General features: G+C 37.5%; 1 protein-coding gene across 20 annotated transcripts in view; it reads right to left on the reverse strand.

The window, feature by feature from the left end:
* Window positions 1-15,197, reverse strand: part of SOX6 (SRY-box transcription factor 6) — a 669,339-nt gene that overhangs the window by 41,363 nt on the left and 612,779 nt on the right. For all 20 annotated transcript variants that reach the window (XM_017525615.2, XM_017525632.2, XM_017525619.2 and 17 more), the window contains one exon: window positions 10,760-10,868. In XM_017525615.2, coding sequence (XP_017381104.1) covers window positions 10,760-10,868 — 109 coding nt within the window. The remainder of the gene's footprint in view (window positions 1-10,759; window positions 10,869-15,197) is intronic.

Consider the following 15,197-nt stretch of genomic DNA (forward strand, 5'->3'; position numbering starts at 1 on the left):
GGGTTTCACCGTGTTGACCAGGATGGTCTCGATCTCTTGACCTCGTGATCCACCCGCCTCGGCCTCCCAAAGTGCTGGGATTACAGGCTTGAGCCACCGCGCCCCGCCCACTAATTTTTTTTTTTTAAGATTTGGGGTTAGGGAATGGACAGTACTGAAAGGAGATCACTTGAGGATTTTAGGCAGTCAATCCAATTTGATGGGCCACCAATACTTCTTCACCCTGAGAAATGGTGAAAGTATTTGAAAAATGCCTAATATTTATGTAGTTTAAAGGATTAAAAAAACTTTCACAAGTTTGCTAACTAAAATTTTCTGCTTTTTAATGAAAACTCTAGGAAACAGCTAATCCAACAAAGGCAACCAATTTAGTCAGCTCATCTTGGAGAAAAACAGAAGGTAGTATGGCTCAGATGCCATGTAGACAGATCAAAGTTTGAATTTTTGATCTGATCTTTCCTAGTTAAGTAGCCTTGGATAAATTATTTTCTTTCTCTAAACTGTAGCTTCATCTCTCTATAAAAGAGAGCTAACAATTGCTACTTTGCAGCATCTCTGTGAGAAATAAATAGGCATATATGTAAATTTCCTAGCACAGTGACTGGAACCCAATACCTACTCACTAAGCAGTAGTTCCCTTTAGAAATAGGTAGCAGTAGTAATGGCAACAGAATTAGAACATTTATTCCAGTACCAAGAACATAGCAGGTACTTAACTCATATGTGTTCCCTTTGTAGGCTTTCCTCATACCTGGGTGATGTTGGCTATATTTTACATTCTGTTCTTCAGGTAGTTACTAAATAAACACATACGTTCGCTGAGGAATGCAATTTACTCCTTAATGGAGCCTCTCTTCTTCCCAAAAGCTAAAAATATATTTCAAAAGGTTCTCTATGATACAGACTAAAATACAATGACTAGGCATAAGGCTCAACCAAGAAAGACCATCTCACATCTCTCCAGTTCCCATACATGGGAACAGAAACCAGATCATACTGCTCAGGCAGAGCCAAAAGAAAAAAAGAGACCATTATCTTGTGAACTTACCTATCTGTAAGCTACAAGACTGACAATTTCACAGTCAATAAGTCAAAAGTATTTGACTTATTGACTGAAATTGTAATAAATGGAGGGCAAGAAAGTTTCAGGGACATTTGACAATTGTTTTTCTTCTTCCCCACAAACAGGTCTGTAACTCTTCAGCATGAAGCAGCTATTATCCCATTTTATTTTGTCCTCATGTAGGACCAACCTTCCCACAGAACAGTCAGCTTATATTGAAGCATCATGAAGCAATTTTTCTACCACCAAAGTAAAAAATACATATACATATATTGATACCAGTAAGCTTTGATTTGTATTCCTAATATAAATTGAAAATGGCCGAACATATTTCTTATAAAATGCTTTTTTCCAGGTCTGAGATTTGGGATATTAAGTTCTTGTTGAGAGTTACGTGTTATAGCCTGTTCCTAAATGTAGCAGTTTACAGTATACAGCAAATGACAATGCAGTCTTAGGTAACCTTTCCCCTCTGGTACTATGACATAACTTGGGCATCATCATGTCTCAGGTGTAAATATCTATCAAACAAAAACAATTAAAAAAAATCACACACTCCTAAGTGAGAGGCAAAAGTACAAGACTGATCTGTAAGGAATCGATCAGTCACAGAAAATCGATTTCACAGCAAAAGTGAAAATCGTACTTACTTGCATCCAGGAGGAGAGGAGGAAAGGAGTTATTTTTAATATGAGTTGAAAGAAAACATACCTAATACCTACTAAGCTTTTTCATATTATAACATGGAAAGCTATGCACTTGAACATCCTCTCTGAAATAATAGTAAGGAGAGCAGAGGAATAAAGAGACTAACAGATCTCCAAAAGCAACCTAACTACTGCATTTCTGTTATTCTTAACCTCTCTAGTCTAAATTAGTCTTGAATGATTAAAGGTCAATGCATGTTTATTTGGTGGGGAAGTCCAAATTCTTCAACCTGGTAATTGATATGGCACCCAGCTATTTCTGTAACATATTCAATTCAACAAATATTTATTAACTGCAAGTATGTGCCAGGCTTTGTGTTAGGCTTAGCGGAAAACACAAAGATGAAAAAGGTGATTCTTCTCTTCTGGAGCTTTCCTGTGAATGTCTATCTGCTTAATGTCTGTGTCTGCTTGCATTATTCCCTCAACTGAAAGCTTATTCTCTTCTCTTTGCTTATCCAAACCTAGGCTTATCTCCAGCCACACTTCTATCAGCTTTTCCAGAACCACTGTTGTCCACAAAGCACTGCAGCTTCTTCCTTTAAATAGCAGTTCTTTTCTGTTTCTTTAATGATGTACTTGAACATTTAATACCTTAAATTGCTTTGCTTTTTATTTGTACTAAACATGTAATCCCAACTACATTACAAGTTCTTGAAGAATATAATGTGGTCTATATTTTTAAAAAAAACCTTTCCCTCCATGCCCATAACAGTATTATACAAGATATAATCAGCAAATTATAACTTGATTGCACAGATAGGTAAAATTGAAGATTGGGAGGCCATGAGTAGGGTAGCCCCTGGTTAGAAAGCTCCTAGCACTGAAGATTCAGTCTACAGAGACCCACCTCTAAAGAGGCTGAAAATAGACAGTAGATAGTGAGTGCAGGCAAACAGTGATAGACAAGTTAAAAAAATGAGAAGAGGAATCTAGAAGGAGATATTAAAAAACAGTCATGCATTGCTTAATGATGTAGATACCTTCTGAGAAATGAATCCTTGGGCAATTTTGTCATTGTGCAAAAATCACAGAATGTACTTACCCAAACCTAGATGGTATAGTCTAATCTATACCTGGCTATAGGGTATAGTCCATTGCTCCTAGACTACAAACATATACAGCATGTTACTGTGCTGAATACTGTAGGCAATGGCAACACAATGGTAAATATTTGTGTAATTTGTTTAAACATATTTAAACATAGGGTACAGAAAAATATGGTATTATACTCTTACAGGACAACCTTCATATATGTGGGCCATCATTGACTTAAATGTCATTAGGTGTTGCATGACTGAATAAGAACACCTTGGTTAAAGAAAGATAGGAAGTCAGTAACAGAAACTGGGGAAGGACTGGGTGGATACTGACTCTTTGGAACGAGTTAGAAACACAGTTATCAGAACTTGAAGAGAAGGAAAGGGCCATTTGGGCAAAGTTTGGTCTCAATTCCCATCCCGACCTTAAACAGAGAATTTTAAGCACATTCCTAAGTAGCCTGATGCTCATTAAAACCCATCACCTTAAGGCTAGGCTCAGTTCCACAGCCTGCAGGTTGAAAGTCAAATGGCTCTTGATGCCAGGAAATTGTGGGCAAGGTCCACAATTTCAAAAGCTACAGTAAGTCCAAATATGTCAGACAGAACTCTATCAATCAGGGTTTATTCTGATGTGCTAGTTTATATGAAGCAGACACACATGCTGCTGAGGAAACAAGGACTGATTTTGCAGTTCCATCGGGAACATATGCTAGCTATTCTTGTCTTGGGTCTAATTTTCACAGTAGATAGTATTAATCTTTCATTGTTCAGTTGCTGTAGCAAGTTGGATAAGTACAGTCATTACTCAGTATCTGAGAGAGATTAGTTCCAGGACCCACCACAGATACACAAATCCTCAGATGCCCAAGTCCCTCATATAAAATGGCATAGCACTTTCATATAACCTATGCACATCCTCCCACATACCTGAAATCATCTCTAGATTACTTATGTTATCTAATACAATGTAAATACTATGTAAATAGTTGTTACAATGCATTGTTTAGGAAATAATAACGTGAAAAAAGTCTGTGCATGTTCAGTGCAGACACAACCAGCCATTTTTTTGTATGTGAATATTTTTGATCTGCAGTTGATTGAATCTACAGATGCAGAACTTGCAGATACAGACGGTACAGACAGCCGACTATATTTTTATGTGATTCAGTAATGACATAGTCAGGCATTTCTTCCCCAGGGTAGAGAACATTGAGTCAGAAAAGGAGATTTGTGTGTGTGTGTGTGTGTGTGTGTGTGTGTGTGTGTGTGGGTGGGTGTGTGTGTGTGTGTGTGTGGTGATTATTGACAGAGCCCAATGAGAAACCAGCTATCGGGCAAGGCTAGGTTCCTCACTAAAGAGAGGCTGGGTCTTTGATAGGGCTTTCTATCTTAAGCAACAATAAGCAGCAGGTTGAGTTCCTTTTATGGAGTATTAGGAGATGAAGTTATACAAGAATCTTGACATTTCACTATCTTGCCCCATCAGGACTATACATCACTTGGAGGGTTCAATGGAAATTGTTTTCTACCAACATTAAAAGTTATTTGGGAGCTTTTAAGACACAACAAATATATTTCTTTAAGAGAAGTTTATTTGCTTGTTTAAGAGAGCTGCACTTTATATATAGTGCTGATATAAACTGGTGCACAGCATCCTCTAAAACTGTTTATATCCACAGTAAAATACATTTTTGTGATACTCATACAACAGAGTTAGTCCAGAGCCCAGGGCTTCGTGGACTCTGCTTATATCCCAGCCTGTGTGACTGTTACTCATTTTTACCAGGTCTTGGGCATTCCTCATTACCCATCCTGGCCTCAGTCACCAGCCTGCTGGTTCCACAGAGACTCCATCGCCTATTCATTTCTTCGAGATGCCTGGACACCGTTTTAGGTGGCTATGGAAAGCTAGACCCATATGCCCACAGCACAGCTCTGGTTAGTGTTCTCTCTGATTTACCTGAGTCTTGTATTTTTATATGTATAATTTCTCATATTTTATTTCTGGTATGTTCTCTAGTAGTTGGATACCTTCTTGGGCAAGGCATGTCATCTCTGGTATAATTCCACAATAATTGTATTTATTTTGATGATTGCGTCATCCCTAACTGATAGTTATTACACTCTAGTTGCCTTAAAGGTGAAGGGTTTCAATTTTATAGCAGTAAAATAATAAAGTTTTAAAAATTGTCAACTTGAAACCATCTAGACCAACTTCCTCACTGACAGATAAGAAAATTTAGGGGAAGAAAATGACTTGCCAAGAATGGAACAACCAGAATTTAAGTCTTCTAGTCCTTAAGCAAATATCTGAAGGGGTGTCAAGTGATGAAATGATAAGTTTTATTTGAGTCCAGAAGTTAGACTAGAACCAATAAATGGCTAGAAGTTACAAGGAAGTAGAGACAAATTTTAGTTATAAACTGTTAACAAAGAGCTAACTGAATTAGGATGAGCCTCTCAAGAAGTGGTCAGTATTCTGTCATCAGAATCTCAGAGCATTTGAACAGATGTAAAACAACTACTTGTCAGGGATATGAGACGTGATTTCTTGGCCTTAATTACAGATTTGATGACTTATCTCCTTTATTTCAAATCTGAGAAGCCAAGAGTTGCAGTGTGAAGCACTATATTTTGGTAGGCTTGAATTAATGATCCTTACATTAAGGTATAAGCAGTTATAGCATTTAAATCCCACCCCAGATCAGGCTACAGTTTGCCTCTGCTGCCTTGAGTGAGTCATGTATCATATAGTCAATCTTTTCTACCAGGAATAAGGATCTAGGGAGGGTAAGGGGAATAAAAAAAGCTTCAACACTTTTCAAGTGTATGGATCAAAGAATGAGCAGGATTTTTAAGAGAGAGCATTCATATTAAGTGGTGTGTTTTAAAGAAAAATAGCTATTGCAATCTCTCCTATTTGTCTTAAACAAAGAGCTTAAGCTAACAATAATAAAACTATCCTAAGGTAGAAAACTTAGAAGCAATTGGAGGTACACACATACATCACACACACACACACACACACACACACACACAGAGAGAGAGAGAGAGAGAGAGAGAGAGAGAGAGAGAGGCAAATGAAGCTTCAGAAGGGTAAGTTCATCTTGGCTGTGTTCCAGTTCACAAATTCAGTATAAATCTATAAAATGTTTCTAAAGAAATCTGAGAGCAATAGTCCCAAAAGAGAGTATTCTTGATACACATATCTATTTCCATTCAAATCAATGCAAAGTTTTAATTCATGTAGGACAGCACACCATTCCAGTTCTGATCCAGGCAGGGTCCAACAGTCTGGCCAAAGATAATCCCTTTCAAAGCTCATCCATAAATGGTAGGCTTATCTTTCACTATGCCCCAAATCAAAATGAGGTACAGCCTCCCAGTAAGGTTGGGACAGAGTAGTTGATGTGAAAATTGTTTTAAAGGTGTTAGAAGAATGTTTTCTTACTCAAACCATACAGCAAAACAGAAAAAGAAAATAAAAGTATCCCTTTAGAAACAGCAGGTATAAGAGAGAAAAGAAACTGGATGGAAAGAACATATTTAAAAAGCCAAGTCTCAACTATTGTTGCTGGGGGAAAGGAGAACAGAGATAAAGAGGAGGGAGCCTATCTGTGAAAAGTAATTGGGAAATACTACTGGAGAGATCTCCTCATGAAAACTCAGTTCAGCAACTGGCGCAAGCACAACCTCTAAGCTATTACTCTCCTCTTCTAAAAAAAAAAAAAATTAGCTGGACGTGGTGGCGTGACACTACCAAAGTCTCCAGAAAACCAAAATGCCTCCTTCCTTCCAAGCACAAAGGTCAGTAATAATCCACAGCCTGAATGCAAAGCTTCTAAAAAAAAAAAAAAAGCAACCCTAAATGGAACCTACGGATAAATAGATCATCTTTCTGATATAAAATTCACTTTCACTCAGTGTTTTATGAAGATCCTAATAATAATCACAGATTTGGAAAGGATCTTAGATGAATTCAAACCTAACACACCTCTTTTAAAAGATAAAGAAGCCCAGAGGTACTTGTTTTTAGTCATTTAGCAAAGGAACTTCAACTCAAATCTCCCATTTAACAGGCTAGAATTTCTAGTCTATAGGCAACCTTGAAATTAGGAGAGTTGGATTAAGAATTGCACTCTTGCCTAAGCAGAATAAGAAAAGGGGAAATGCCATAAAAAAAAGTCCATAGAGTTCAACAGCTGTTCACCATTCTTAATTACATGGCGACAGACTCAACTAATCAAGCCCTCTCTTCCTTACATGTCCTACATAGGAGCTAACAAATTATGTATACTCAATACATGTTAAGACTTCAACTGCTTCAAAGTGTAACAAAACCTTAAACATGTTTCCTAAGTCCCCAGCACCAATGAATTTGTAGTTTTATAAATATCATGGTGAACAAGAAATGCTGTCTTGTCACATTCAAGCCAAATAACAGCTGGACTTTAAAAATAAAATTTTGAAGGCATTTGCCTTTTATATTTTTAATTTCTGTTTTCCTTGCCTATGGTTTTGTCATATGATTTTGATGAGTGGTTAATACACATGCACAGCTGCCTCTTTTGGTGACCTTTTCCTCACTGTCTCCAGGCTCAGGGCTACGAAGCATGTCTACAAGTTGCTTACTAAGTGATATTGTCATTTTCATGGCTGGCACATTTCCCTGGGAAGCCTGGTGGAAGCAGGGCCTCATCTTCTGGATTGGCTTACTTTAGTCACTTCAGAAGCCTCACAGGAGGATGGGGTAGAGTGGAGGGAAGGCATAGCCTCTTAAAATTGCTGTTCCAACGCCAGAAGAGACATGTATGAACTGAGGGAGAGGACATTCTGGGCTATAGGCACAGAACTAACCTATCAACTCAGCCTCCCTAAGGAGCTCTCACTCCGAGAGCACAAAGAAGTCCTGATCTTCTTAGCATTTTTCTCCATGGTAATTCTGTATGTACATATTTCCCTTTTAATCTTCTGTCTTTCCTCACTAGATCATATGTTTAAAGAGGTCAAGGACATCTCTACTTTGTTTCCTGTCTTTTATTCTATGTCTAGTTTAGGGGCTGGCACATGGTAGTCACTCAAGAAATGTTGGATGGTTCTTTTTTTAGACCACAGACTAAGTGAAGGAGCAAGTAATTTTTTTTAGTTATTCTGATACTCCAGTTTCTTCTTAATCTTACTGTTAAGGGAAATGTGAAGGAACAAAGTAGAGAAAGTATCATGTGTACCTGTTATCTACTCTGACTTTAATATGAACTGTAACTCCAGCAGACGTTGCAATCAGCTCACACTTGAACAGATGCCAGGAAATATCCTGAAGTCAGCAGAAGGCTGCTACCCATCCTAGAAGTCCTCACAGAAGCACTACACTTCAGTCAGTATTAGAACAGGTAACTTGACTCCATTCATGAACCCACAGTCCCCCAAAAGCACATGAGGTCTCAATGGCAACTCTGGGCAAGCTTCTGAAGGGAGGTTTTCAGATGCTCCTTAAGCTCCTGGGCCACTACAGCCCTTCTACTATGACACTCATCAAGCACTGCTGCTATATGAGACAGAGTAACATGAGAGCTGGCGTATGGCATGACTTGCTATTTTTAGAGCAGAGGAAATGGGCCATACTGAGGAAGGTCACAAGGAGTTTGTTCAGAAAAACGAAGGGACCGCGTATTTCTGTATATACAGGGAGTGTAGTATGGCAGGCTGCTTGGAACAATCTCAGCTATACCCTTAATATGTGGTTCATAGCAAGTGATTTAATTATTCTCAGCCTCAGTTTTCTCACCTGTAAAATGGAAAAAGTAATACCTTCTTCATAATGTGTATAAGGATTAAATGAGTAAATATGGGTAAAAAGCTTAACACATCCTCCAGCAATTAAGTGCTTGGTAAAATGTTTGCTAAAAACAAAACAACCTGGAAAATTGATTTGAATCTAGACAATCTAGACATTGAATAGAATATCCAAAAATATTTCTATATAGTATGTTTCTCTAGAGTTAAATTTTTAACATTTTCCTTTTAAATAGTTAATAATTCTGACCATGATTTTTAACTTACCAAGCACATGATATCACTAACTAGATAATGACATTATTGAGAGATAACTGACTATATTTACACCCAATATGCAGTTAAGGAAGCAAGTGAAAAAGGATGAATGACAAATTTAGAAAAGTCTTTGACAGCACAGATAAGGTGATAGAGCTCTGTAACTATCAGTCTGTTGTGAAATAAACAGAGTGAATACTCCAAAGTAATGAAAATATTTATTTCATTACAAATGGTCAACAATTTAGGTACTCTACAGTGCAATCTCCCAATAAAATTGAGATGGGCCAGACCTGAAAAAACTTCCACACAGACTTTTACGCCAGCCACAGTCTCTGTGTTGCAATCAGATGGTTAACTGCGCAAGTAACATCATTTGGATTTCCTGGCTCCTTAAGCAGAGGAACCTCACCTCTATCAGTGGAAAACCTGCACTTTTAAGTGCCTATGAAAATAATAGGCTGTTGATACACATTCTTCAAGGAAGACAGCAAGTATATTTCTGGTTTTGAGTCCTCTTCATGCCTCCCTTCCTACCTAGCTTCCTCTTCCTCATTCCACTCCTTCCTTTCTCTTCCCTTCCCCTCCCTCCCTCCCTCCCTCCCTCCATCTCTACCCCATACACACATACACATCTTAATCAGAATTCATTTTAACACCTTGTCTCCCAAACTATCATCAAACATTAATCTTTCCTACTAGTATGAAAAATTAGCACTCTGAAAACTTTCTGAAGGCTTCCTAATGTCTAATACTACTCATCTAAGTGCTCATTCCAGGGATTTCTGGGCTGCCTGGGATGGCCCCAGGCTCTCACTAGAAGCCATGCCCAGTTTAGACGCTGCTATGAAGTGTCTTCATGCGTTTTCAAGGGATTAGGGTCCTGGAGGAAACCCTGCCAGTAAAAGGGATACTAGTGAGATTCTTCCCCTTAAGCTAAAGAAGGACTTTAGCTGAGACCTGAGATGGGCAAAGTATCATGTTACTCTGAAGAGAACAAATTAATCTTCCCTGACTGGTGGGACAGATTCTGCCAAAAGAACAGCTAACGGGAAAACCAGTCTCTACTCGATGATGACACAGTAAATAACCAGGCAACATTACTACTGAATTGCTGACCTAACACGTAAATTGTACCCAGACTCTGGGGAGCAATTTCTGCTGATGTGCTGCTTGTGTATTTAAAACAAACAAACAAAAAGGGAAGAGAAGTGAACAGGCATTGATATTGGTGCGGGTAGACATTCTGAGAGTAAGGCTGGTCTTTCCACCCAGACTTCTGAGAGACTTTAGCAATGGTTAGTGCATAGGCACAAACTGGGCCTTCCCCAGACAACTATTAAGTTTATGCTAAAACTGCTGCAAACTATCATTTAATCCCCAAAATAAAACTACTGTACCTGGAAAACACTTGATTTAGATATGCTAAATACTCTGATTTGATCATTCCACAATGTATATGTGTATAAAAATCACTTTATATCCCATAAATACATACAATTATTTCTTGTCAATGAACAATAAAATAATGTTTAAAAGCCCCCCTTTGTATACTTTCCCTTTTTAAACACAAATTCAGTGAGGTGGCTGAAACACAGAATTCTGCTGTTCATTGAAATGTAGAGGATCCTTTTATTTTAAAACTTTAATGGTATCTTGAAGTACTTGGATTGCTAAGTATTTAGTAATGTAATATCTAACTGCTTCTTAAAGTCTTCCACTATAATGCATAACATAACATACATACATAGTTAAAGAGTAACATTTCCTCTGCTTTGCCTAAAAAATTCTAGCTGATGACTCCTACAAAAAACTATAAAGATCCTATGTCTAGCTCAGACACACCTTTGAAAACATATGGAGCAGCAGAAAAGAGCTAGGAAAATGCCACTCACCCTCTGCATCTTCTGGCCGAGTGAGATCGATGACACCTGGGCCCAGTTTTCCATCTTCATTTGACTTTCCTGTTAACTGGGGCCCCAAATTCTCAAAGCGTGTTCTTTCCTAGAGGAACAAATAATTAGAGGCTTATTCCAGTTTCCAAACAGCCACTATTTCCTTCCAGTTTCTGTCTTGCTTAATGGGCAAAAGTTGAATGCACAAATATCATTTCTGCCCAACTTGGACCAATTTTCATCTTTCAGGAAAATTCCACTGAAAGCCAATTGTGACATGGACACAGCACTGACAGCATCTAAACCATAGTGCCTGTAAGGAAAGGAAACCGGTGACAGGGAACCTGCCAGAGCTGCTCTGCATATCTTCTCTCTGTTGGGTTTGCTCCAGTAATCTAAAAAGAATGCAACAGAGGGGGTTGAGCCAACAATGCCAAAACTGGAAAGAGCAGTTCCTATTAAAATATACTGCTAAATTTAATGGGAGAGGAATTTTCCCATTTAGAGATCATAGTTTGCATTGGTATTCCTGTGGAAATACAAGTCAGAATTTTATGTACAACGGTTTCAAAAACAAGTATTTCAAAGCAGGGCAACTAGATGATGACTGATACTACTATTTTGTCTCAGAATTTCAACTGTGATTTTTCTGGGAAGAGAAAAGGAGGACATCACTCCTAGCCAGCCATGGAGCCAGGAAAATTAAATACCCCTGCTGCTTTAGGAGGGAAACCCAGAGATGTTTTACTTGTTCACCAGTTCTTCTAGGAGTAGGAGTCGTAGGCATCACAGTGAACACTCCCTCTGCAGCTTTCTGGATCAGTAGCAGAGGGGCTCATTGACCATCATTAATATGGTGTTCTTGTCTGCAGAAACACAGTGCATGTCCCCCTCTCGTCTCCTCACTACTCTCCTGACTCAAACTTGGCTTTGTGTTGTGCTTATGAATGAATGAAACCTTGTTGTTCATTACTATGAAACAATATTAAATGTCATGTCAGCTTGAATTTACAGACATGAAATAGCAGCTTCTAGCTCCGGGAATGGTTTCTGCATGGTATACTTAATGCATTATGCAGCAGTAGAGTGCTGATTGCTGTTCAGCCTATTGTTCAATGACCTAGTTCTGTACTGAGCATGTTCGGCATTAGATGGAAACACTCTGAGTGTTCTCTTCTGTAAGATGTTTAGAAACTTGGAAATATTCTTAAAGAGCAAACATACAATTACTTGATAGAGGCTGTGCTTCATTTGTACAGCCTCACTACATTTGTGCTTTCTAATGTGATTATTTTTGAATATCATTATATTTCTATAATTAATTCCCATCAGTCAAATTGTGCAGGAAGTCTTCCAGTTCCCCTTCATCATGGAATATGTTGAAATCTGTTTTAGAAGAAAACACAGCATAAACCTTGCTTTAATCTACACCATTTCTATGAAACATTTGCAACAAAAATTATAATCATGAATTTCCCTAACTGGGTAATATTCACTAGTTTAAATAGCAGTATGTGGGAAAACCTGTGAAATACGACACATAAAAAAACAGAATGAAAATAAAAACCAAATTAAGTACAGTTTCCTAATATCTTCTAATGCGAAAACACGGTGCACAAGAACAAATTAACCCAGATGCAGAACACAACAAAAAGCAACTATAAGCCTTGTGGGAGCTTCACACATAGTCAGGGAAAGGACAGCTGCTTTTAATCAGCCAATTTCTATTTTTGAGTAGCACTTTGGTTGTCATGATGTAAAAAGAAAAGAATTAAAGTGAAGATGAGTAGTACCAGGGAAAGCAAAATATTCAACCTTTGTTTTATCACATTGTTTCGCATTTCAAATATTTGCATGTGAATGCTTTCCCTATGTTAAATGCAAAAGGAGTTTTGATGTGACACCTGCAATCTTCTTGGAAGAACAACCTTTAACTGTATTTTCATAGGGGGAAAAACAACTTTCTCTGAAAATCAACAGACCGTGCTACCTATCAATATGCATATTTCAAGTATCTTTCTAGTCATTCATTCTCTTTGATTTTACTGGAAAATATTCTCAGTAAAAAAAAAATAATAAAGTTCCTGAAAGAATATCAATATTTTGACAAGGAAGTAGAAGAGGGAAAATTACATGCCATGGTTTGTAAAATCCTAAGACAACAAAGCTTACATGATGATAATATCTTTTCTTTTATAAAAATTGAAGTGCTCTCACAATTCAGTAGTATCAGCTTGTTTTTAATCATAACAAAAAACATTCAGAACATTCAACAACACATTCACAGTGTCTTTGAAGTCATACATTTTTCTGACTTCATTGAAAAAAAAATCTTCTAGAGAGATACTTTCCTTTAAAATATCAATATTTTGACAGTAGAAGTCAAGGAAGAATATCCAATAAAACACTTCTTAAATAGGAAGAAAATAAATCAATTATAGAAATTGTTTTGGGCAGTGGGTTGCATCTTAAATTTGATAATATTAAGCACTTGTGTTTGAGATTAAAGAAGGACCCTGCAAAGCCATGCCCTTTCATATAAATTTCCACCTATTCTCCCAGAAGATTTCCTTCTTTTCTTCAAAGAATAGCTCAGAATATTTATTTGCCAGCCACATAACTATAAGATAAGAGGGCCTGATGTCTACAAGTTACGTCTGGGCAGCTGAGCTAAGCAAAGATTTTACCGGTGAGGTCCAACATGAGCCTAGTAAATACAGGATGTGGACATGGGCACAGAAAGAAGTATAAAGATAACTTCAGTTCCATCAAGCTTAAACTTCTGCCATTATGCCCCTATATAGAACAAATATAGGCTGTGTGTGGCAAGTTCTCAAGTCCAAATTTCCACACACATGAACTAGCTGTCACCATGTACATAGCTCCCAAGTAAGATACATTGGAGATATAAGCAAAATACCTCAATGCTAATTTAATCCCACCCCTCCAGGAAAACTGCCTATGTTGACAGTGGATTTTACATGCAGCAACGTGATCAGACACTTACTTATGCATTGTCAGTCACAAACATGCAGGCAACATAAAAGTTATTGAAAAAAATTAAAGTCAGCTCTGCTGTGTTGTAGGACTGTTGGTTCTCTAAGTGCTTTGAAATTATGATATATGAGGTAGATGTTGCATATTAAATAAATATATTTAAATGATAAAGCCCCCTTTAGTGAGAGCTGATGAATGTTAAATGTTACAAGCCACAAGACGGTAGTATCCATCATCTTCATATATTATCAGAGTCAATGACGGGGCAGCCTTACTGATGACAGATAGACTGCTGGATTATTATCCCTTATTTCCAGAGTTACTGAACAAACCATTCAACTCTTTGGGCATTATTTTTAACTTTGTATTAAATTAGCAACTTTTCCCTCCCTACCATGGCAAGATTGATCAATTTTGTTTTTGCATGGGTGGAGAGAGAGAATGAATTGGGGTATCTAAAAGAACAGAGGTTTGTTTTTATCTAGGAAAAAAATCAACTTCCTCTTACTGGCAACAAATATAAAATTGTGATCTGGGGAAAGAACAGCAATGAAACAGTAAGCACACAATAATGGCTTTTCTTTGCACTTAGATAAAAGCTGAATTTTTGATGTGCACAGTATATTTTAATAAAATTTTATATACTATGTTTTATACACTTATTGGCTATTCCATTATAATGTGTGTGCTAACAGTAAAATTGCTCTTAAATTTATGTGTGTTATTTATATGTTCCCACGTAACAATGCTTTTTGTTGTAAAAAATATTCTGTTTATTAATGTAACTTTACAACCACTGCATCCAGGATCCGTGGTAAATTAATGACATTTTTATTATTTTATAGTGTCATTAAATTTTTACTGATCACTCCATCAAACAGAGGCAGTAAAGGCCATAATGTAAACTGGGACACTTAGATCAGGCAGCAGGAAGACATTCCATATAGTCTGAAGAAAACTGCTAGCAATAAATGATATTTATACCATCTTTAAGCATGTGAGAATACTTGGATAAGTTTGGCAAAACTGTTTCAGTAGTAGAGTGGATTGTGTACTTAAATAACAGTTTGCTTGCCAGTGAGACAAGCCTTTTTCAAACCATATGCGAAGTGACTGATTGCAGCCATCTCCTGAAAAACATGTGAAATGTAATGATGCACTGGGTCCCTCCCTTCTGCATTACCAAGACTGACCAGTGAGTACCATGCCTCAAATTATTTCAACATGGTCCCCTTTGCCACAAACCGAAGTAGAAAATGGCACACGCTAAGAGAGGCTTTTTGTTTGCTGTTTTACAAACAAAATGCATTTCATTTAAGTACATATGTCTGGACAATGATGTGATATATTTCATTCCAATGGTCTGAATGAGAGGTACTTTACCAATCTTTATTCAAGAGCTCATTTCTAAGGGGAGTCTGAATATGGGGGATCATTCACG

Source organism: Cebus imitator, unplaced genomic scaffold, assembly GCF_001604975.1.
Source record: "Cebus imitator isolate Cc_AM_T3 unplaced genomic scaffold, Cebus_imitator-1.0 Scaffold39, whole genome shotgun sequence".
Taxonomy (NCBI): Eukaryota; Metazoa; Chordata; class Mammalia; order Primates; family Cebidae; genus Cebus; species Cebus imitator.